This window comes from Lissotriton helveticus, chromosome 11 (assembly GCF_964261635.1).
Source record: "Lissotriton helveticus chromosome 11, aLisHel1.1, whole genome shotgun sequence".
Taxonomy (NCBI): domain Eukaryota; kingdom Metazoa; phylum Chordata; class Amphibia; order Caudata; family Salamandridae; genus Lissotriton; species Lissotriton helveticus.
Window position 1 is genome coordinate 1,002,184,709 of NC_136072.1, and position 22,458 is coordinate 1,002,207,166.

Below are 22,458 nucleotides of genomic sequence, written 5' to 3' on the forward strand. Positions count from 1 at the left end.
AAGCCTTCATCTTCTGCGTGGATTTGAACCGACGCATCGAGTCTTCGAAGTCGATGCTTTCTCCATCCCAAGTACCTTTCCAGCAAGACCTGTATAAGTCCTGTACCCAGCCAGCTCTCCTTTGCGGTCAGCCTGGACTTTGGATTTACCCCAGTCCAGCATGACCTCAAGTAACCCCGAAGCGCTAGTTGCTTCTAACCACTACTTTTTAATTTAATCTTTAAAAATCCATAATTCCGGGTTTTCTTATTGGAGTTTTGTCATTTTGTTCTTACTCAAAAAAATTTAATCTATTTTTCTAATCCTTGTGGAGTATTTTTGTGGTGTTTTCATTGTATTACTGTGCGTGTTGCACACATACTTTACATATTGCATTTTTAGATGAGCCTGACTGCTTGGTCCAAGCTACCAGTGGGTGAGCACAGATTCTCTCTTAGTGTGTATCCAGCTTACCCTGACTAGAGTGGTAGTTCCTGCTTGGAGAGGGTGCACACCTCTACCAACCAGAAACCCCAGTTCTAACAGAGTTGTTATTGCAGCAAAATGACTTACAAACTTTCCACAGTTCTCCACCAATCCCCAAAATGACTTCAATTATTCTTTACTAATTGGACTGGGAGCACATTCAATAGCCGCTAGCAATTAAAGTATAGGATTGATCCACTCTGCTCCTATTATGTGGCCCAAATACTCAACCTCAGCAAATTAAAAATGTTCCATTCCTATCATTAAACCAACATTTTGCAGTCTTTCAAGAACTAGCCTCAGAATCATATCATGATCCAACGTATCCTTGCCATAAATCAGCATGTTGTCCTGAAACACTGTAACAACTGTAACAACTGTATACCAGCTTATTATTTTCTGCACAACCCTCTGAAAAACTGCAGAGGCTTATTTCCACCAAAAGGCATCCTCAAAATGTATTGGCTCCTTGTGGTGTTACAAATGACGTTAGATGTCTACTATCTGGGTGCAATACTATTTGATGGTGTGCCTTTGACAAATCTAATGTTGTAAAACATTTGCCTTCCATAAGAGTATTTAACATGTGGTTTATGTTTGGTAACGGATGCAGGTACGCCCAAATTCTATTGTTTAAATCACGTAATCGACGTGCATACGTACAACTCCATGTTGGGTTCAATGGTACCATCATCACAACATTTATTCAGCTCAGCTTTCAATGCTTCTCTCATAGCTAAAGGAACCATTCCTACTTTGTGAACCTTGAGTAGGTATAGTTCCTTCCCTAAAAATAATCAGATGGGAAGATCCCTTCAAATTCCCTAATTTGTTTTGAAATACAAGTGGAAATTCAAGTCTCCACTTGTCATCTTCTGCTATGCTCACAACTACAACTTTGTCTGGGTGATTTCTGTTATTTTGAACTTAACACCAATCTTCCATTTTCCACCACATATATTTTTCCTACAGTTGAATTTCTTTTAAATGCAATGGAAGCATCAGAATACCCCAATGTAGATAGTTTTACTCCACAGTAACCCACTGAATTAAGTTTTGTGCACTCAAATTTCATACCAGACAATCTCATGTACGGGCATTTATCAATTGATGGGTACGGTGAACAAGAGTCTGCCTACACGTCAACATCCATTCCTGCAATTTTTACTTTACATTTAGGGGTGTTATAAAACTGATCAACGTGTAAAATACGTTCATCAATAACATCAACTTTTGAACTAGTTTCACTAAGTTTAGATTCACTGACTACCATCCATTCATCATCCTCTGACGAATTATCCTCAATCATTTGTTCAGTTTTTTAAATGTCTTATCAAATTTATTTTTTTCTCATTTGTAGCAGGTTTGCCTACTCTTGAAAAATGACTGAGTTTTTTATATCAATAACATCTAACCTTAAAAGCAGGACAAATATTTGACGTAGCAAAATGTTTAAAACTACCACACCTGAAATATTCACCTTTAATTTTATCTTCAGATCTTTCAACTTATTTTGTCCTTATACAAAGCATTCTTGTTTCCAATTCCATTTATCTCTTGTGGTTTAAATAGGTTACTTTCACTTTCTGAAAGAGTTTATTTTTTCCTATCATGGTTCAAAACCTCCAAATCAGTGATGGAGTTTTCCATTTTCTTTGCAATGGTAATAGCTTTATCTAATGTTGGTTCACCAACAATTAACAATTTTCTTGACTTTCTAAATTACTAGCACGATTATTCAGCTGATCCCTCACAATTTCATCTCATAAATGAGGATGTAGGCGCAAACCTTTTGAAAAGAAAAATCAAAATAAATACACGGTTGGCTACAATAGTAGAAGCAGGATTCTTCAAAAGACCATTTAGGGTGTTCTAGTGAAACAGTTTTAGCATGAAGTAGTTAGTGATGGGGTAGCTGAACTACTGTAGCGGTATCTACACAAGGCTTTATTAAAGGTTTGAGAAAGTTTGTACAGGCCACAACAACAGATAGATACACTACGCTTCAATCTGGGGAAGGACCTGACCTGCCTGTGAAAGCACTCTGCTGGAACCTATTAGAATGATTAGCCAATTTGTGCCTTATATCCTAAACCCAATGTGAGAAGCGAACCTTATCATTTCCAATTCAGGAAGCTGCTGACAAATTAACTATAAAGGCTGGCGTTCAATGGTAGACTTGGGACTAGAAGGGCAGAGATCAAGGCGCACCGGTTATAAACTTAATGCATCACATCAAGTAGAATTTGGTAGAATTCATCTTGCCACCATCACGCTCTTGGGCAGCCCTACTTCAACTGTTTATCCTAGCCCATTCTAGTGATCAAAAGTTCATGAGTTGTGCTGCATGAAACTCTGTACTAGAAAAATAAATAACATATTTCAAGAACAGTGTACACGTATTGGCAAAGCAAATAGGTCTGGCTTATATTGTAGTACTCACTAACATTTTTTAAAGTCTGCTGCAGTGCAAAACCAAACAAAAATAATTGCTTTCTGCATACAACACATCAAAGAGATAAATAATGTAATGTGTGATTATTTAGTGCATTTTTGAAAGGTAAAATAATCCCTCATGCATAGCAATGAAAGCTCTCCATAAGAGGAGAAATGATAAACTAAACAGCTATAAGCATGAAGTGAGAGAGAAATATTCGGAGTTGGCTAAAAGAAAAGTGAGTCAAAGCTCACTCTGTGTATATTGGTCTTGCGGACAACGGAGCTGTTGAACAAGAGCAAAAAACAGCACATGCTAAAAGGGTCTGTAAAAGTTTTTTTTTTATATTTGGCACTTGTGGGACATATACAGAAGTCCTGGCACACTACGGTTGTGCCCGCTACCCTCGGTGTGATTAAATTAATTGTCTTTGGCACACATGTCCTAAGAAGAGAGGTAAAACCAACAGTCAACCATTTCCAACATACTTAGATTGATGCATGGCACTATGGGTTATAACCATGTAAATAAAAAAAATCTGGTAACACAACAGCCAGCAATATTTTAAATGAAGAAATTGAATGGAAGATCAGCTGATAGCTCCTCGCAAATGTTTCAAACAAATTTAGAAATATTCACATGCTTGAGGCATACCTGCTTTTTTCTGCTTCCGGAATGCTCGGAGACCTAGACATCCTTTGTATCTGGCCTGGATCTTGGAAACTACAAACAAAAATAGATGGTTTTATGTAGGCATTCACCAGATTTGAAAGAACAATAGTTTTGCATCTTTGATCTCAGTCAAACGGATTGATTTGCACAAGCACACACGTGCACCCACAAATGTGCACGAAACAGAAACAATTACTACTTAGTTGGCGACTTCGCAGCAGTCAGATTCAGCTTTGGCTTTGAGTATGTTGCCTTTGTGACAGTTGGCAGCCTATACCCTGGGCTCTCCTTTAACAAATCATTATCTTCATGTGTGTTAAATGAATTCGCTCAACTAAACCTAGACCAGAACTCACAGAATTGGTAAAGAAAGGGCTGGAATATTTTGGTGAGATGGAGTGATCCTTACCCTTTACTGTGCAGAGCACCCTTTCAAGACAGGCCACAGAAAGGATTCCTCTCATGCTGCCATGTCTAGCTAGTATCACTTTTAAAGGTCATATAAACTCAATAATATGGGTAATACAGCATACACCATACTGTCAAAAAGGATAATTTGCCATAAAAGTCTGCACACCATACATTTCCTCTGCTCCCCATCCCTTCAGTGTAGGGAATGGAGGTGTCCCAGGGCAAATGATGTTTTCACTTTTTGGTCTCTTTTCCCTCAGCAACTATGGGCCTAAATACGATGTCGAGCGGAATGCCTCACACCAGCTGTCAGAGGCTTTCTGCCCGACATCATAGGTTTCAGTCTGACCGCCATATTAGGATGACAGCAGTGAGAGTGAAACTTGCGGGGTGATTCCAACACACTTCCGACGAGCTCAAGGATCCTGTCGGTATGTTGGAAGGCACCATAATCCCCTAATGACGGCAAAGCCATGCTTGGCTCTGCTGTCAGGATTATGATGCCACTTTCTGTCAGCCATTTCATGGCCATCCTCCCATGATGAAAAGGCAAGTGGAACGTGACTTTGGGGCCTCCTAGCAGGGCCCTCTTCCCCCTGGCCATCCGCTAGGGCGACTTGGGGCTTTTCTCTGCACTGTGTGGCAGGCACCTTGTGGTGCCTGCCACTCGGAGCAGGGATGTTTTCAAACATCCATTTTGCTGTGGCACTTTGTGCTGCTGGCCTTTACCTCCTGCGGCACAAGCTGCCATAGGAAAATGAATGTTTTCAACCAATCCAAATTGTGAGGTCAGAACCGCTGATCTACGGTTAGGCAATTCCAGACCGATATGGTGTCAGGTGGATGCAAGTCCGACAGACATCATAATTAGGCCCATAATCATTTCGTTGAAATCTGAAGCCCTCCTTTGGTCATTTGTGATGTTACCTTAATTCAGCGGCCTACACTAGTCTTAATGTACCACTGATGCTGCTCTACGGAAGGATGTCATTATAAAGCTACTAAAGCAGAAAAGACACAAAACAGTTGCAAATATAAATGTGGAGTAAATCCAGCGGCACACATGGCCACTCACAAGTACTGCAACACTCATCCATGGAACATAACAAATACAGTAATACATTAATGTCAAAATACATTAAATAATGTTAATTGGAATTTCCAAGCACTCAATAAGTCAAGAATTCGTTGTACTTGAAGTATCCACTGTCTTTTATTCGAACATCCGAATATTTCACATTGCGGTTTATCAGTTAAGATCCTTGCCAACATGTGTTTCATCTGTTTTTAGTTTTAACAAGACTTCATCAGGGCTGAAACATAAGGATAACAGCATTGTGAGGAATGGGGACAGGCCCATCACCAGGGTACATCACCCAAATGTTGCCATAAACGTCCCTTTCAGAGTTTTGGCATAGATGTGAGTCTTGTAATATGAAGCTGATCAAAGAAGGTAAATTAGGCAAAAGGTAAGGAGATGAGAAATAAGGAAAATTATAGTGTCCAAAGTAGTCCAATTTGTGTGAGTTTGTCATTCAGTCACCGTTAGTACCATTAATTCCCAATTGTGTCATAGATGACTCTAACTGCATATTGTAAGGCCACAAAGGGAAGAGCTTACCATCAACGTAATCTCTATGTACCTATAAGCTGTATTGGGTACTTTATCCTATAAGTAACCAAATATCTGAAAACTAAAAAAAATCATAATCATATACTATTACGAGGTATGTATCTTTCAATCCAAATTATTTAGCATTAATGCTTCACTTACCAAATGCATCAAATGACTGTTTGAAAAGAATATATGGCGTGTTTTCAGTGCATCTTTATATATTAAATAAAAATAATGGCACTGTGTAAGCTACGGGCCGGTCAAAGCCCTTGTGTCCCTGACGTCTCCTGTAAAGTTAAAATAACCATAAGAAAATGTAAATAAGCTTGTCCTTCTCCGAGATTGACTCATTCTGAATTATATAACCTTTGAAGGACTTCTACTACAATTATTCGCAGCTCTTACTGTGGGAAAAGGTCGTAGATCTAATGTCTATGCTTACAATTCTTTAGATGCAGCCATTATGTATGCTGTAGAATCCTAATACTAATTATGCCAGTGATCCACCCAAGTGATAAGATAAAATCATGATTGAATCCAGAAATAAAGAGAGACAGAAAGATGAGACATAGCAATTGAATAGTATTTATTTAAGATATAAAGATGCACTGACAACACACCATAATTTCTTTTCAAACAGTCGTTTGGTGCATTTGGTAAGTGAAGCATTAATACTATATAATTTGGATGGAAAGATACATACCTCGTAATAGTATATGATTAGGATTTGTTTTAGTTTTCAGATATTTGGTTACTTATAGGATAAAGTACCCAATACAGCTTATAGGTACATAGAGATTACGTTGATGGTAAGCTCTTCCCCTTGTGGCCATACAATACTCAGTAGCATGCAGTTAGAGTCATCTATGAAACAATTGGGAATTAATGGTACTAACGGTGACTGAATGACAAACTCACACAAATCGGACTACTTTGGACACTATAATTTTCCTGATTTCACATCTCCTTACGTTTTGCCTAATTTACCTTCTTTGATCAGCTTCATATTACAAGACTCACATCTGTGCCAAAACTCTGAAAGGGACGTTTATGGCGCAATTTTGGTGATGTACCCTGGTGATGGGACTGGATATATCTAATATCCCTCCCCATTTGAAACTACATGATCTGTCCCCATTCCTTACAATGCCATTAACTTTATGTTTCAGCCCTGATAAAGTCTTGTTAAAACCAAAAACAGACGAAACATATGTTGGCAAGGATCTTAACTGATAAACAGCAATACGAAATGTTCGGATGTTCGAATAAAGGACAGTGGATACTTCAAGTATAACGATTTCTTGACTTATTGAGTGCTCAGAGATTCTAATTAAGTATTGAGGAGAAGTTTTCTTTTGCAGTCGAGGAAGATTGGGTGGCTCTCCCTCCTCCTGAGCACCAACCAACATATATGGACATTGAGATATCAATAATCTCAGAAAATTACTCTGTATGAGTATTGTGGGTGCGCCGATTTCCCCAGCCACCACCCTGTCTTTTGTACATTAAATAATGTTAGTTTGTTTAAAATATATATAAAAAATGAAATATAAATTATACATACATATTATTTTATGTTAAATAATGTATTCAACTTTTCCATTCTAAAAATAAATATATCTTCATATTTTTATAAAAAGTAATTAAATTAAATTATTTGTATGTATAACTTCTAGTAACTTTTAGTACATGATAAATATAAGGATTTTACGTTAGGGAGGTTTAATAATTTTTTAAATAAAAAATATGTTTAATTTCATTTAATATACATACATTTATGACAAACGTAAATTAAAATGTAGTTAATAGTGCAGTAACATTAAAAAAATCTACATATATATATATATATATATATATCTACACATATATGTATATATATCACTTACTATTAAAATTTAACACAAAAATAGTTTCATAATTTTTTCGACTTTAATTTCCCTATATTTTACAGCAGGGAGATCTCTGATTTGATTGCAGTGGTCTCTGCCAAGTGTTAAATACGGTTGTAAAGTCACTACTATTATGTAACTTTACATTTGTATTTGCCATTTTTATTGACGCCACTCCCTATTTCAGAGGGTAAGGTCTTGAAGGTTACAATTTTGAGTTACATTTCACTAGGAAATGGTGACTAGTAGTAAAATTACTCAAAAGTGTAAGAGTAACTTTACAGATGGAGATTTACTCACATGTAAGTTTACCTTTGTGAATAATCTGGTATTTTGACGCTACAGAGACTTAAATATCATACAGGTAGCACATAAAAACATATTCTGTTAGGGTCTGGATAAAAGAAGGTTTTCAACTACTAAGATATTTTATGAGTGCCTCTGACATCTTAGGTAAGGATAACATTGGGAAATTTTTCCGTTTGCGAAAGCAAATAAAGCAAGGATTAAAAAGATCCTGCAGGAGTGAGATAAAGAGACCAGGAGAGGAGGATGGTGGAAGAAAGAGGCATAAGGTAGAATTAATACAAGGGAGCTTTGGATGTCAACAACCCAAGTAACCCAGTAACCCAAGCATTCAGGAGTGTCATGGCAGCTCCCAAGAAAATCTTTGGATCCCAGCATTCTTTACAGGTTAAGCACTGCCGCTGAGTACCTGTAGCGAGGTGTCACATCAAGAAGGAGTGCATAATTCTACAAAATTGAACATTGGCTGTCTGCAGAGGTTTTTTTCTTCACTACAGCTCTGGGCTCTAGTTAGACCTGAGGTGCAGTGGGTAAAGAATGGCTACTCCTCATTTACACATTGGTGATTCCCTGTTGTGGGAAGCCTTCCCAACCAGGGTAGAACTTCAACTGGCAGGAAATCACCAGTGTGCGAATGTGGCATAAGATCCCTTCTTCCCCAATAATGTTTTCAGAGGATTCCAGTGTTGCAAGTTATGATCTAGAGATGTTTTAAAAACATATTTCTTGCATAGTTGCTAGACTCTCATCTTCACATCTTTGCAAACTTGCATTGTTGAAAATCTAACACATTCTACAACACATGCTACTAGCACTTTCCAGATGTCATTCTATGTTATTGTGGAAACTATGCTGTAAAGCCCTAGCTTTAGTAGAATTACTAGCCCTGCGCCTCGTTTTGTAAATACATGTCATCACACTCGACGAAGGCCCTCATTAAAAGTTGGCCCTACATTGGTGCAAATTTGTCAGATGTGTTCAATTCCACCCAATTATGAGATCTTCCCCAATAATAGGATTTTCTGGTCATTCCGCACCAAAATCCACATGTCCGGATATGTACTGGCAATTTTTCCCAAACATTCGCTTTTTATGAGGGATGCCATTTTTATTGCAATACTAGAGATATGTACAGAACAGAAGTTACTACAAATATCAGTATTTAACAGCCAACTCGTAATAAGGGCATAAAAGAATGTTTGCAACTCAACAGCTCTGTAAACTCTCACAAGAGAACGCCGACACTTGCTTAGCTGCACAAAGCAAAAGTCAGGTGCATTCCCTGGGTATAGACTGTCTCAGACTGGTCAACAGAGCGATCACACTGGTCAAGAGAGCGATCACACTGGTTAACGGAGCGATCACACTGGTCAAGAGAGCGACCAAAACAGAAACAGTTGCAATAATGGCAGTTCTGCTAGACAAGAACCCTCAGTACCTCAAAATGCCCCCGTGACGAAAAAAAAAAGTCGTTTTCAAATATCTCATGTTGATTTTCAGAAGAATATTAAGTAAATTGTACGTCGTTTTCAAATATCTCATGTTGATTTTCAGAAGAATATTAAGTAAATTGTACCTAGTTGATGCTTTTTCACTTCAAATGCATCCACGGTGGCAAAGAGTGTGCGTGGGAAGCGGATGAATAACTTTGTCCTACAGTCAAATACACAAACAACATAGCAAATTGATTAGAAAAATGCATATTTATACATTTACAGCACTGCACTTTTGTGAATCAGAGTGAAAACAATTTGCCACAAAACACATTAGCGTACAATTTGATTTGCTAACTGGAGTGCTTAATTTGTAAAGAATAAGTGCAGGTGCCCTACCCTGCAGCCGGTGCAAATAGATGTTGGTGCGTCCCTACCAATGCTATGTAGTATTAAACTCATCTCATGCATCTTGAATCTAGTGCCAGTGAGTCCCTGGCCCTTTACCCTTTTCCTGCGGGTTCCTTTTTGTCGTTTTCTGATGGTTTTTCCATCTCACTCCACCTCTAACTATCGGTTTGTGTGTTTTCCCTCTCTAGTTCGCTGTAAATGTCTAATGCAGAAAAATAAGTGTTGGTCCCATAAAATGAGTGCCGGTGAGCTCCACCGGCAATCACAGGCACACATTTAGCACTGGCAATACATTGCACTTGTCCCCAGAAATAATAATAATAATAATAATAATAATAACTTATTTTTTTATGTAGCACTTTGTACATGGTGCCTTTTTGTGAAGAAGAAACGTGGCACCTTAAAATTCTTAGAGAACAGTGGGCCTTATTTACAAGAAAGTGACGCAGCGTGGTCCCACCAGCCATTTGGCTACGCCACGCTGCGTCATTTTCAAGCACAGGGATGCTGCATATTTACAACAGTATGTTGCATCCCTGTGGTTTCATCTGTACTAGCGCACAATTGGCTGCCATGCGCCAACGCAGGCTCCCTTGTGCCATGGTGCAAGGGTGTCTGTGTTTTAGTGGACATTGGCTGGATGAACAACCCTAAATTGCATGCGCCAACGGGTTAGAGACCCTTTTGCACATACCAAAACGAATAGGGCCATGTACAATTCCTATTTAGCGAGTCACAATTTTTTTGCGACTCGCTAAATAGGAATTGTAACTCGCTATTAGGAAGGGGCGTTTCAAGGGCTTCCCTTCCTAATAGCGACCCTCTATCCTGTGTATGAATGCTTTGCGACCGCAATTGTGGTCGCAAAACACTCGCAATTTACTGCCCTCTTCAAGAGGGTGATAATGCACTCGCAAATGGGAAGGAGTCCCCAGGGGACCCCTTCCCCTTTGCAAATACAGGGGGAAATATTTTTTAGGGGCAGGCAGTGGTCCCAGGGATCACTGCCTGCCCTTCAAAAATGAAATAAAAACATGTCTTTTCTCTTTGTAAATGCATCCCGTGTTTCTTTAAGAAAAATGGGCTGCGTTTAAAAAAAAACTGCTTTATTGAAAAGCAGTCCCAGACATGGAGGTCTGCTGAGCCAGCCGACCACCATCAATGGGATGGCCAGCCAATCCCAATGGGGTCGCAAATTGCGAGTGCCTTGATGAGGCATACAATTTTCGACCCCATTGGAATCGCAAACAGTGTCTCAGACACTGTTGTACATGGCATTTTGCGACTCACAAATTGCGGATCGCAATTGAACGCAATTTGCGAGTTGCAAATTCTCATGGTTGTACATCTGGCCCTAAGTTTTTTGTGCAGGAAGGGACACATTCCTGCACAATATGGAGCACCACACTGTGCCACCGGTGCATCAAAAAAGTGACGCACCAGCAGCACAAGGGGCTGTAAATATGCCCCAAAAGGTTCACAGGCGTTCAGTATAGGTCCATGTTGCATGGATCAATGTCAGATTTTCTGAATTTTCAAATATGGCACATGCATTGTGCCTACATTTAACTAATTTGCATTGTAAGTAGTTACCTTAAAAATCCCATTCATAAGACTTTAAATGTGAACCCAGTACCAGGTGCAAGGCAAGTTTTCAGACTGATCACTTGTTGTGTAAATGAGTTTCCACGGTTTGCATATCATCAAATGTGATTATCTTGAAAACCGGATATGGACCTAACTTTAATGGGCACCTCTGAAAGTGTCATTAGAACTACATTGCAAGTGCTGAAAGATAGTCATACATGAATAGTATAATGAGACTGGTATGACATAATGTAGTTGAACAAATTGATCTATATTTATATCAGGACTTTTTTTTTTTTTGTAAATTAGTCTGTGCAACATGTTACACTACTTAACAACCTGGGGACCGATGCAGAAAAGACTTTGCATTTGCAACACTAGTACCAATTACTTTGTGAACGTAAAGTTTGAATTCGCAGTACACATAGGTGAAGTGCAATTCGTAAATACAGAAAGAAGAAGAATGCAAGCATTGCAAAGCCTTACAAGTCACAATGGAAAGGAGGTGGCTAAGGGGCCGACCTCCCCAATTGACGTTTGTCAGGGAATTCACAAATGTTTTGTGACCACTTTTACAGTTGTAAAATTTGGAATGGCATTTTATGGTAAGGCCCGGAGGCCAATATTATGCATAATGTATTGCTTCCCATACACAACAGCAAAAATAAACTTAGAATTAGAGTACATCAAAAACTCTAAAACTCTAAAACGTAGAACATGCATATAAACCCTTCAAAAGCAGCCATCTTCCATCTTTTGTTGCTGCAAATTTGCATATGAGAGATTTGAGATTAATATTGTGCATTTACGTATTAAATGAGTCAGGGTATGAATGGACTGGAGTATGTGGTTGTTTTGGGTTAAGTGTCTTTGAGTTTTAATGTTTATGAAGGTTTTAATCTTGATGAAAAATCCAGGAACATAAGGCTTGTATGCGCAAGGATATTGGGTGGTTTATTGTGAAATTTTAATGAGGTAGAAGGTGTTATGCGTGCGAAGGGCTTTTAACTAAGTTAATGTTTAGGCTTACGGTAAGAGTACTGTTAGTCGTTTGATGCACGCAAAGTCCATTGGCAGCACGTGTCTGCTGCACAAGGTAAGGGATCTGAGCCTCAGGCTGGGCAGTACCCGCGCTAGGCTTGAGAGGGTAGAACGTCCATGTCTGCACTCGTGCTAGCCTCGGCAGAAGAAGGTACTTTGTTGTCATCTGACGTACAGTGGCGATTTTAGGAAGTAGGGAAAAGGCATATTAAACTAAGGAAAAGGGAATGGCCATGTTTTGGGGAGGAATGCAATAGTTTTTTGTGACAGAGGGATTTATTTGGTTCTGTCAGAGATTGGGCAGTTGGGAGTTGCAAGAGAGTTTAGGGGATTTTCAATTGGAAAAAACTATATTTGACAGAATACAGTCAGAAGAGTGTGTAATTGTAGGAAACTGGTGAAAATGGAACAGAATGAGGGAACAGATTTTGAGGAAAGGTTTAAATAATATATGGACAAGATGTTTGGTGAAATAGCTGTAAATTTTGATAAAAAGATAGAAAGTAGTGTGGAGAAAAAGATGAGTGAACAGCTTGAAGAAGAGAAATTCTGGTCTACAGAAGAGGTTGAGGTTGTGGCCTGTGGGTCAAGGCAGGATGGCGTTAAAAGAATGTAGAGGAAGAAAAATGTAAGTGCAAAGAAGGTTACTAAAGAAAATGAATGTAAGGTTCTGAATGATTGGCAAGCTATAAAGGCTAAAGGAGAGGCTTTGAAGGCAAAAAAGAGAAGCCACAGTGTGGTTGCATGTGATAATTCCTCAACGAGTGGGGATGTGGAAATTACTTGCTCATCAAGGTTTGAGGAGTCAGATAATGAGGAGAGTTTGCAGCAGAGAAGAAAGTTGGTTGATAAAAAAACCAAACTTGAGATGGGCGATTTTGTGGATCCCCTGGGGGAATAAATGTTCGACCCCCTGATGATTCAGCACCCATTACCACCGCAGTGGACACCAGCTGTGCATGTGGCAAAGTATATAAGTTATTGTATCTGTAGAGAGATCCCAAAAGAGGCAAGGACCCGGCTTAGGTCGGAGTGTCCGAGACCTACTTTGCAGTCTAAGGTTGCTTATACTCCTGAGTTGGACCCTAAGATGATGAGTTATTTTAACAAATCAGGGCGAGTCCAGATGAGCGTTTGGGCAAGGTTCGAAAGGGATGTCAAGATAGATTGCTTGAAGTGCTTGGTCCACTTGCTAAGGTCTTTGACATGTGTGAGGAGGCACATGCTAATAATACAGGAGTGGGCATGGATGATTTGCGCTAGTGGATGCACAGGACAATTTGATTGTTGGGAATTAAAATATGGCCTTATGTATTAAAAGGCGCAAAAGTATTTTAATGAAAGTCGATACGAAATTGGTGGAATTGGTGAATAAGGAATTTGGCGAGTGAGGGTATGCTGTTTGGAGAGGAGTTTGTCAGGAACATGTCAAGGTACGTGGGTATCTTCAATTCTTTGTAGAAGGCACATAAAGATATCAGAAAGGTTTTTAGTACGGCCGGGAGAATGCAGGGTTGATTCCCCGATGTGCACAGGGTAAATGTAAATGTAAATGTACAGGAATTTATATAGCGCAAATCACCAAGCGCTTGCTTAGGGAACCCATCCTGGTATTCCCCTGTGAGATAACCCCAGCAGGGTATCCGCAAGGTGAAAGCCAGGCATCCCGCCGCGAGGGGCCGTTGTGGAGATTAAGCAAGCTATTGCCCAGAGTCGCAGAGTGTGAACCCATGAATCGAGTAGGCACCGGAGCGAGAATTGTCGAGTCCATGGACATTTTAGGACTCAAGACCCCGCCGAGCCGGGAATTGAACCCTGGTCCTGGGCTGACCTCTGCTTCCAGGTCTGCCTCCTCTAACCAGTGAGCCACACTTCTCCACAGGGTATCACTCGAACATCCTTTTCCAGAGGTTTCAGATCCTATGGATATGGGTATGGATACAATTACAAAACTGAGTAAGGTGGATTCTTTCCACAGAGACAGAGGCGAGGTCCCATGGAATGCATTCCAAAAGAAGAGGAAGAGGTTCTTCAGGTAAGACTATGGAAAGACCCTATTCCTATCCATGTAAAATTGCGCGACAGACTAGCCCAGTTTGTTTCAAGGTTGAGAGAAATCACACAGGATCCAGAGGTTTCAGATCCTATGGATATGGGTAGGGATACAATTACAAAACAGAGTAAGGTGGATTTTTTCCACAGAGACGGAGGCGAGGTCCCATGGAATGCATTCCAAAAGAAGAGGAAGAGGTTCTTCAGGTAAGACTATGGAAAGACCCTATTCCTATCCATGTAAAATTGCGCGACAGACTAGCCCAGTTTGTTTCAAGGTGGAGAGAAATCACACAGGATCCTTTGGTCTTGGAAACAGTACAAGCATGTCATATAGATTTTATGGGGGTTCTGGGACAGGGGAAGTGTCCAAGAAAGTTGAGATTTGCAAAAGATCGTGAGGAATTAGTGTCTCAAGAAGTGTGGGCTTTGTTGTTAATAGAGGCAATAGAAGTTGCGGAGAAGGTGTCGGATTGCTTTGTGAGCAACATTTTTGGGTGGAGAAGAAAGAAAAAGGTATGAGGCCGGTGATAACTTTAAAAGAATTGAACAATTGGGTGTGTTACAACCATTACAAAATGGAAGGCATTCATATGCTAAGGGATTTGTAAAGGTAGGGAGACTGGATGACTCAGTTGGATTTGAAGGATGCTTCTCTGACGGTTCTGGTGTTTGTGGACTACAGAGATTATCTCCAATTCAGGTGGAACAGAAGACAGAGGAGGTACAAGTGTCTCAAACATGCCAGTTGTGGCGTGTTTGAGATCCAGGGGAGTTCAATTAATTGTGTACCTGGACAATATTTTGATAATGGCAGAGGAGGAACGTATGGCGTTAGAACAGACAGAGTTTGCAGTAAAGGTATTATAGGACTTGAGGTTCCTTGTGAACACAGAGAAGTCGGGCATGGAACCTGCTCTGGAGAGTACATTTTTAGGCTTTCAGATACACGCCTTGGAATGTGTGTTGGAGTTGCCTAGGGAGAAAGTGAAAAAGATTTGCAGGGAGGTAAAGAGAGTAAGGCATGCAGATTGGATAACATTACACCAGTTGGCGATATTACTAGGTTGTGCTTTTGGCATCAATTCAGGAGATTTTTCCAGCACCCCTTCATTACAGGGCACTTCAAAGGCTGAAGCTTATCATTTAAGGCAGGGAGTGAAGAATTCACAGAAAGTAAGGATGAATCAGGAAACTCTGGAGGAGTTGGAATGGTGGTTGATGGGTTTGGAAGCATGGAATGGGAGAGCAATATTTGGGAAGGCTCCGGTGGTGGTAATAGAGTTGGATGTGAGTCTGTATGGTTGGGGAGAAAGGTGTGCTGCTTTGACAACTGGGGGGCAATGGTCACAGAAGGAGAGGAGTTTGCATATCAATTTTTTGGAGCCCCTGGCTGGGTCTTTTGAAATCAGAAGTTTTCTGAAAGGTCAGGCCAAATGTTGTGTTCAGTTGAAGATGGACAACGTTTCGGCAGTTTGTTAGGTCAACATATTGTGAGGACCTCGTTCTAGGGGTTTGGCAGAGTTGGCTAAGGAGTTTTTGAGGTTCTACCTGGTGCAGGTGCAGTATATTCCAGGAAAGAGCAATTTGGAAGGGGGCTGGAATTCAAGGTTCCTGAAGGATGTGAGCAGTTGGAAACTGAACAGGGAGATATTTTTGAGGTTACAGGAGAAATGGGGACCACTGGAAGTGGATTTGTTTGTGGACAGGTTGAATGCACAGTTGCAAGAGTTTTACAGTTGGTGGCCGGATCCAGAGGCAAAAGGGATAGATGCTTTTCTGCAGGACTGGGGAACAGAGAGGCTGTATGCTTTTTCTCCGTACTCAATGATTCAGAGGCTGCTAATGAAGATGAGGAGAGAGAAAGCAAGGATGGGCTGATTATGCAGTTTTGGCAAGCACAAGTCTGGTTTCGGGATGTGATGAATTTGCTGATGAAAGATGCTATCTTGTTACCAAGCTTTCGGCAGATTTTGTTGGATGCACAGGAAATCTCTCACGATCTTGTAATGACGGGTCAGTTGAAACTGTTAGGATGTCTGATTTCAAGAGAGTATGGCAGGTGTCTGGATTATCAGAGGAGGCTTCGGAACTCATCAAGGTTTCATGGGCACCAGGTACAACTAAAGTCTATAGGTCAGCGTGGAGAAGATGGTGTGTTTGGTGTACTGAGTGGGACCTGGATCCCGTTTCAGCCGCTGTAGTAGAGGTAGTGAATTATTTGTCGAGTTTATTTAGGAAAGGTTTTGCTTATAATTCAATAAATCTGAGTATATCAGCCATCTCGGCGGGTCATACGTTGGTGGAAGGAGTACCAGTTTGACAGCATGCTTTGGTGAAGTGAATAGTTAAGAGTGTTTGTATGGAGTTGCCTTCTAGAGATAAGTACACTTTTCTTTGGGATGTGTCAGTGGTCTTGAGAGAGTTGGAAGGGTGGGGTCAAATTCAGTCAAAGTCTGAAGTTGTTATCCTGGAAGATGGCAATTCCTTTGTGTCTAGTTTCTTTTAGGAGAGTTTCAGATATCAGAGCTTTGGAGGTGTCTTCGAGAACTACCAACCAGAAGGTGTGTGTTTTGAGTTAAGGAAAAGGACAAAGACTATGTCTAAAACAATTTTTTATCCTAATATGGAAGGAGACAGTTATTTTTGTGTGGTGCATTGTTTGAAGGAATGTGAGAAAAGAGCAGAAAGTCTGAGGGAGTGTGGTTTTACACATCTTCTGATTTCTTTCAGGAAGCCATTTAGGTCTGTGTCGGCGCCGTCTTTAGCAAGATGGGTTAGAAAGGTGATGAGAATGGCAGGTCTTGATGTAAGTGTCTTTGGTGCACATTCGGCAAGGGGAGCAATGGCTAGTAAGGCTATTTTAAAGGAATCCAGTTTGAATGGCCCGCACGCCCTCCCCTCCGCTGACTACATCATCCTAGGGGACCTCAACTTCCACCTGGAGAACAACAAGGACCGCAACACCGCCACCCTGCTGGACAACCTCGCCAACCTCGGACTCAAGCAACAGGTCAACACCCCCACCCACTACGCCGGCCACACGCTTGATCCCGTCTTCTCATCCAGCAAGCACATCACCTTCAGCCACTCCACGGGACTTCACTGGACCGACCACAGCTGCGTCCACTTCAGCTTCAAAAGAACCACGACCCACCACCACCTGCAACAGGTTCCCCACAGGAGCTGGAGCAAGATCACCGCCAAGCAGCTCACCACCTCCCTCAGCCAAAACCCACCCGCCAGCACAACGGACCCCAACGAAGCAGCCCGCAACTTCACACAGTGGCTGACCGCCTGCGCCGACGACCTCGCGCCACTGAAGAACCCTCCCAGCAGACCCAGAAGCAAGAAAGCCTCCTAGTTCACCGACGAACTCAAGGACTCCAAGAAGAACTGCCGCACCCTCGAGAAAGCCTGGCTCCTCGACCAGACCACAGACAACATGACCGCCCTCAAACACGCCACCCGCAAGCACCACCAGCTTATCCGAACCACCAAGAAGAAATCACTGAAGGAATGACTGGACAACAACACCCACGACAGCAAGGAACTCTTCAGCATCGTCAAGGAGTTCTCCAACCCCAGCACCGGCAACAACGACATCACTCCCTCACAAGATCTCTGCGACTCTCTCGCCTCGTTCTTCCACCGCAAGATCGCCGACATCCACAACAGCTTCGGCGCACCATCCACGCACCCAACCGTCGAACCAATGCCCCCCACCGCCACCCTTCACACCTGGACCACGGTGACCACCGAAGACACAGCCCACACGATGAACACCATCCACTCCGGATCTCCAACCGACCCCTGCCCCCACCACGTCTTCAACAAGGCCGGCTCCACCATCACACCCCAACTCCGGAACATCATCAACACCTCCTTCAACACCGCCACCTTCCCAGAAAGCTGGAAGCATGCCGAGCTCAGTGCCCTACTGAAGAAACCAACAGCGGACCCGACCGACCTCAAGAACTTCCGCCCCATCTCGCTCCTCCCTTTTCCTGCCAAAGTCATCGAGAAGACCGTCAACAGACAGCTTGCCGCCTTCCTCAAGACGAACGGATCCCTCGACCCCTCGCAGTCCGGTTTCCGAGCCAACCACAGCACCAAGACCGCCCTCATCGCAGCCACCGACGACATCGGAACCCTGCTCAACAACGGGGAAACAGCGGCCCTCTTCCTCCTAGACCTCTCTGCAGTGTTCTACACTGTCTGCCACCACACCCTAGTTCAACGCCTCAGAAACATCGGTATACAAGAGAAGGCACTGGAGTGGATCATCTCGTTCCTCGCCAGAAGAACAAAGAGAGTCCGCCTCCACCCGTTTCGATCCGAAGCCATCGAAGTCACCTGCGGCGTACCGCAAGGATCATCACTCAGCCCCACCCTCTTCAACGTCTACATGAAACCTCTTGCAGCCATCGCACGCCAACACAGCCTCAACATCATCTCCTACGCCGACGACACCCAACTGATCCTCTCCCTCACCAGAGACCCCGCCACCGCCAGAACTAACCTACACGAAGGGATGAAAGACGTCGCCGAGTGGATGAAGAACAGCCGCCTGAAACTGAACTCAGACAAGACGGAAGTCCTCATCCTGGGACCATCGCCCTCCGCCTGGGACGACTCCTGGTGGCCCCCCGCCCTGGGCACCACTCCCAAGCCAACAGACCATGCACGCAACCTGGGCTTCATCCTGGACTCCTCCCTCTCGATGACCAGACAAGTCAACGCCGTCTCCTCATCATGCTTCAACACCCTACGCATGCTCCGCAAGATCTTCCGATGGATCCCGAACGAAACCAGGAAGATGGTCACCCAGGCACTCGTCACCAGCCGACTGGACTACGGAAACACCCTCTACGCCGGCACCACAGCCAAGCTACAGAAAAGACTCCAACGCATTCAGAACGCCTCCGCCCGACTCATCCTGGACATCCCCCGACGCAGCCACATCTCCGGCCACCTGAGGGACCTGCACTGGCTTCCCATCAGCAAGAGGATCACGTTCAGGCTCCTCACCCACGCACACAAGTCTCTCCACGACCTGGGCCCCAAGTACCTCAACGACCGCCTGACCTTCTACACGCCCACCCGCCAGCTACGCTATACAAGCCTCGCCGCCGTACCACGCATCCGAAGAGCCACCGCCGGAGGTAGATCCTTCTCCTACCTGGCGGCCAAGACATGGAACTCCCTCCCCATCCACCTTCGGCTGACCCAGGACCATCTCGCCTTCAGGAGACAACTCAAGACCTGGCTGTTCGAGCAATAGCGGACCCCTTCCCCCAAGCGCCTTGAGACCCTTCCGGGTGAGTAGTGCGCTATACAAATGTTATGATTGATTGATTGAATGGCATAATGAAGGCTGCAGATTGGTCTAACGATACAACTTTTTAAGAAGTTCGACTTTAAACCGGTGGAGAATGTGTTACAGAGAGTAATAGAAGAACTTTGAACAGGCATGACATTGGCCTCCGTGCCTTGCTATAAAATGCAGATTTACCACAGTTTTAATGAGAAGATAATCATTTGACCTGTTGTGCATTGTGTTTTTTTAATTAGGTCAAATTTAAGAAGAAGAGTTTCAGCGTGGAATTCAGGGAATATGAAGGGTTTATATGCATGTTCTATGTTCTAGAGTTTTTAATGTATTCTAATTCTAAGGTTATTATTGCTGCTGTTTATGGGAAGCAATAAAGGATTATGCATAATATTAGCCTCTGTGCCTTTAATTAAATCATGATTTTCTTCCCATTAAAACTGTGGAAAATCTGCATTTGCCAGTATTTAGTTAGTGAAAAAAGAAGTGTTAGGGCCAGCCATTGTCAGCAGGGGACTGCAGCTTGCACCACCCATTGCTGCCACTAGCTCTGGCAATAACAGCACTATCCCTATTAGCCACCATACTCATACAGGTGTGACAATTCAGACTTTAAATAACATTAAAATTACTAAAACATGCCCCCAACATACCTTATTAGAGATTTTTATGTATGTTTATTTATTAAATAACAGTTGTTATGCTCCTTAAAAAATAAGACAAGAGCCGGTGTTGACAATAATGTGACGGTGTCAAGTACCGGAAACCACCGGCTCCAATTAAGCACTGGCATTTGCAAAGGTTTGGTGGTAATTATTCATTTTTAAATTGTAAGCTGTCAACATTTGACAGCTTACTCTCTGCTTGTGAAGGTGCAGACATCAGGAGGTGCAGAAAGAGGAGCTGGAAAATATTGCAAGGAATCCTCTGAGACCACGAGTACAATGTACCAGTTTGCCGTTTTAACCACTATACCCTTAAGGGTGTCCTCCAAAGAAGACACAAATAGTCCTGCACCTGTAACAATCACTAACAATAGGCCAGCCAGACTGTTCCTTTGTTTGATGATGTGTGCTTGGGCTATGAGACTTAGGGCCCGATTACAATCTCGGTGGGAAATCCTCCGACTTTAGGTCGGAGGCTTTCACTTCCGACCGCCTAATTACAATTTAGGTCTCCGGAAGTGAAACCGGCCGGTCATTCTGTCTGGATTCCGATGGGCTCGTAATACATATGCACGGCGTTGGCGCCGTCTGGATTACGATGGAAAAAGCCTGTCGGAAAACAAGTTTGGGGGCCTCTAGCAGGGCCCCTTTCAACCAGCGGCCTCCGGCTGGTGGCTGAGGGGGCACATATGGTGCCCCCATGTTGATCCCTGCACCGTGTGGCATAAGGTGCCTGCCACTCGGTGCAGGGATGAACAAATCAGCATTCACTACTTTTCACAAGGAGACCCAATCAGATTTGTGCCTCTTTAAAATTCACAAGGCAGGTAGATTGTGACTTTTTGTGAAAATAACTTTTGCACTGCAAGGACTTTGATCATCTTTTGCATTGTAAATGGAAGAACTGGTTGTAGCGTAATGTAAACATTGTACTGCGACCCCTCTCTTTAATTCATCAGACCCATAATCTTTTCTTACTCACACCATGATTCACATTCGTGAATTCAATAGAGAAGCGTAGAGGACTTCCAGAGATTACTTTGAAAAAAGCACAATAACTTAATAAAGAATTGCAGTTTTTTACATTAATATTTTTAAAAAAAATTCAATAATGCTCATGCTATTTAAACTAATCCCCCACAGTCAGGTTGGCATTCTGCTAGATATTTTCTCTTACGTGCAGTGGCTGCTGGCATTTAGTGGGTAATTGCACGCTAGCAAGCGCAAATAAAAAAATACAAAAAATAATAAAAATGAAATACTTACTGAGATGACCCCTTAGATTTTCTTGGTAGTGGCTGGGTCCTTGAATTAATAAAGGCCTATATTCTGCTCATATTTGTTGTTATTGGAGAGGAGTGTCTGTGGTGTTTTATTTTAATTATATTTTAAAAATGATGTTGGTCTTTTTTTCATTGTAAAAATATTGCAATGTCCTGTATATTGTGGGGCATAATATAGCAGAAAAGAATATTGTTTTCTTTAACTTTCTTAAAATATTGAAGTATTCAATATAAGTTTGTTGATTTTATTGTTTATAATATATCATTGTTTTTTGTACTATATTATTGTTTTGAGTGTTATAAATTATTAAAGTTTGTTTTGGGCTTGATAGCATATTTAAGGAATGATATCCATTTAATTTTATCAGTATTTAATATTATTGAATGTAACGTTTGTGTGTTTACATAAATTAACAGATTTTTAATTGGTATATCATTTGGTAGGTTGTTGAGTTTGTAGGGAAGTAGGGCAGGACATTACTTAGATATATATATATGGAAGACACCTGTCTTATAAAGCCGAATTAAAAACTTGCACTGCTTGCACTTTGATACTTCGTGTTGGTCCGTGATTTTCGAGGGGAATTCGAAAGAGGTCTACACCTGAAGGCTTTCAGCCGAGCACTAGGCGGTCAGGAAGTTTCTGTGTATATATATAGATGTGATCAATGTGATGGGCGGAGCGATCTACATCTATTTCAGCTGTTGCACTTTCAACAACCTTGTGGCACATGAGTCTCCTCCTGAACTATGCTGGGCGCTGAAGAGGCTACATAGCCGAAATGCATACGCCCGGTGTGCCTATTTTTGTAATAAATAAACCTTCAAGTTGTTCCCCTACCGTGGCCTCTGCCTTCTT

At 42.1% G+C, this 22,458-nt stretch overlaps 1 protein-coding gene across 1 annotated transcript in view; it reads right to left on the minus strand.

The window, feature by feature from the left end:
- The window catches only part of MYO1H (myosin IH), a 749,175-nt gene that overhangs the window by 351,668 nt on the left and 375,049 nt on the right, over positions 1-22,458 (minus strand). Inside the window, exons 20-21 of the mRNA XM_078666099.1 lie at positions 9,372-9,448; positions 3,557-3,625 (exon numbers count right to left, since the gene is read on the minus strand). Of these exons, the coding sequence (XP_078522225.1) occupies positions 3,557-3,625; positions 9,372-9,448 (146 nt within the window). The remainder of the gene's footprint in view (positions 1-3,556; positions 3,626-9,371; positions 9,449-22,458) is intronic.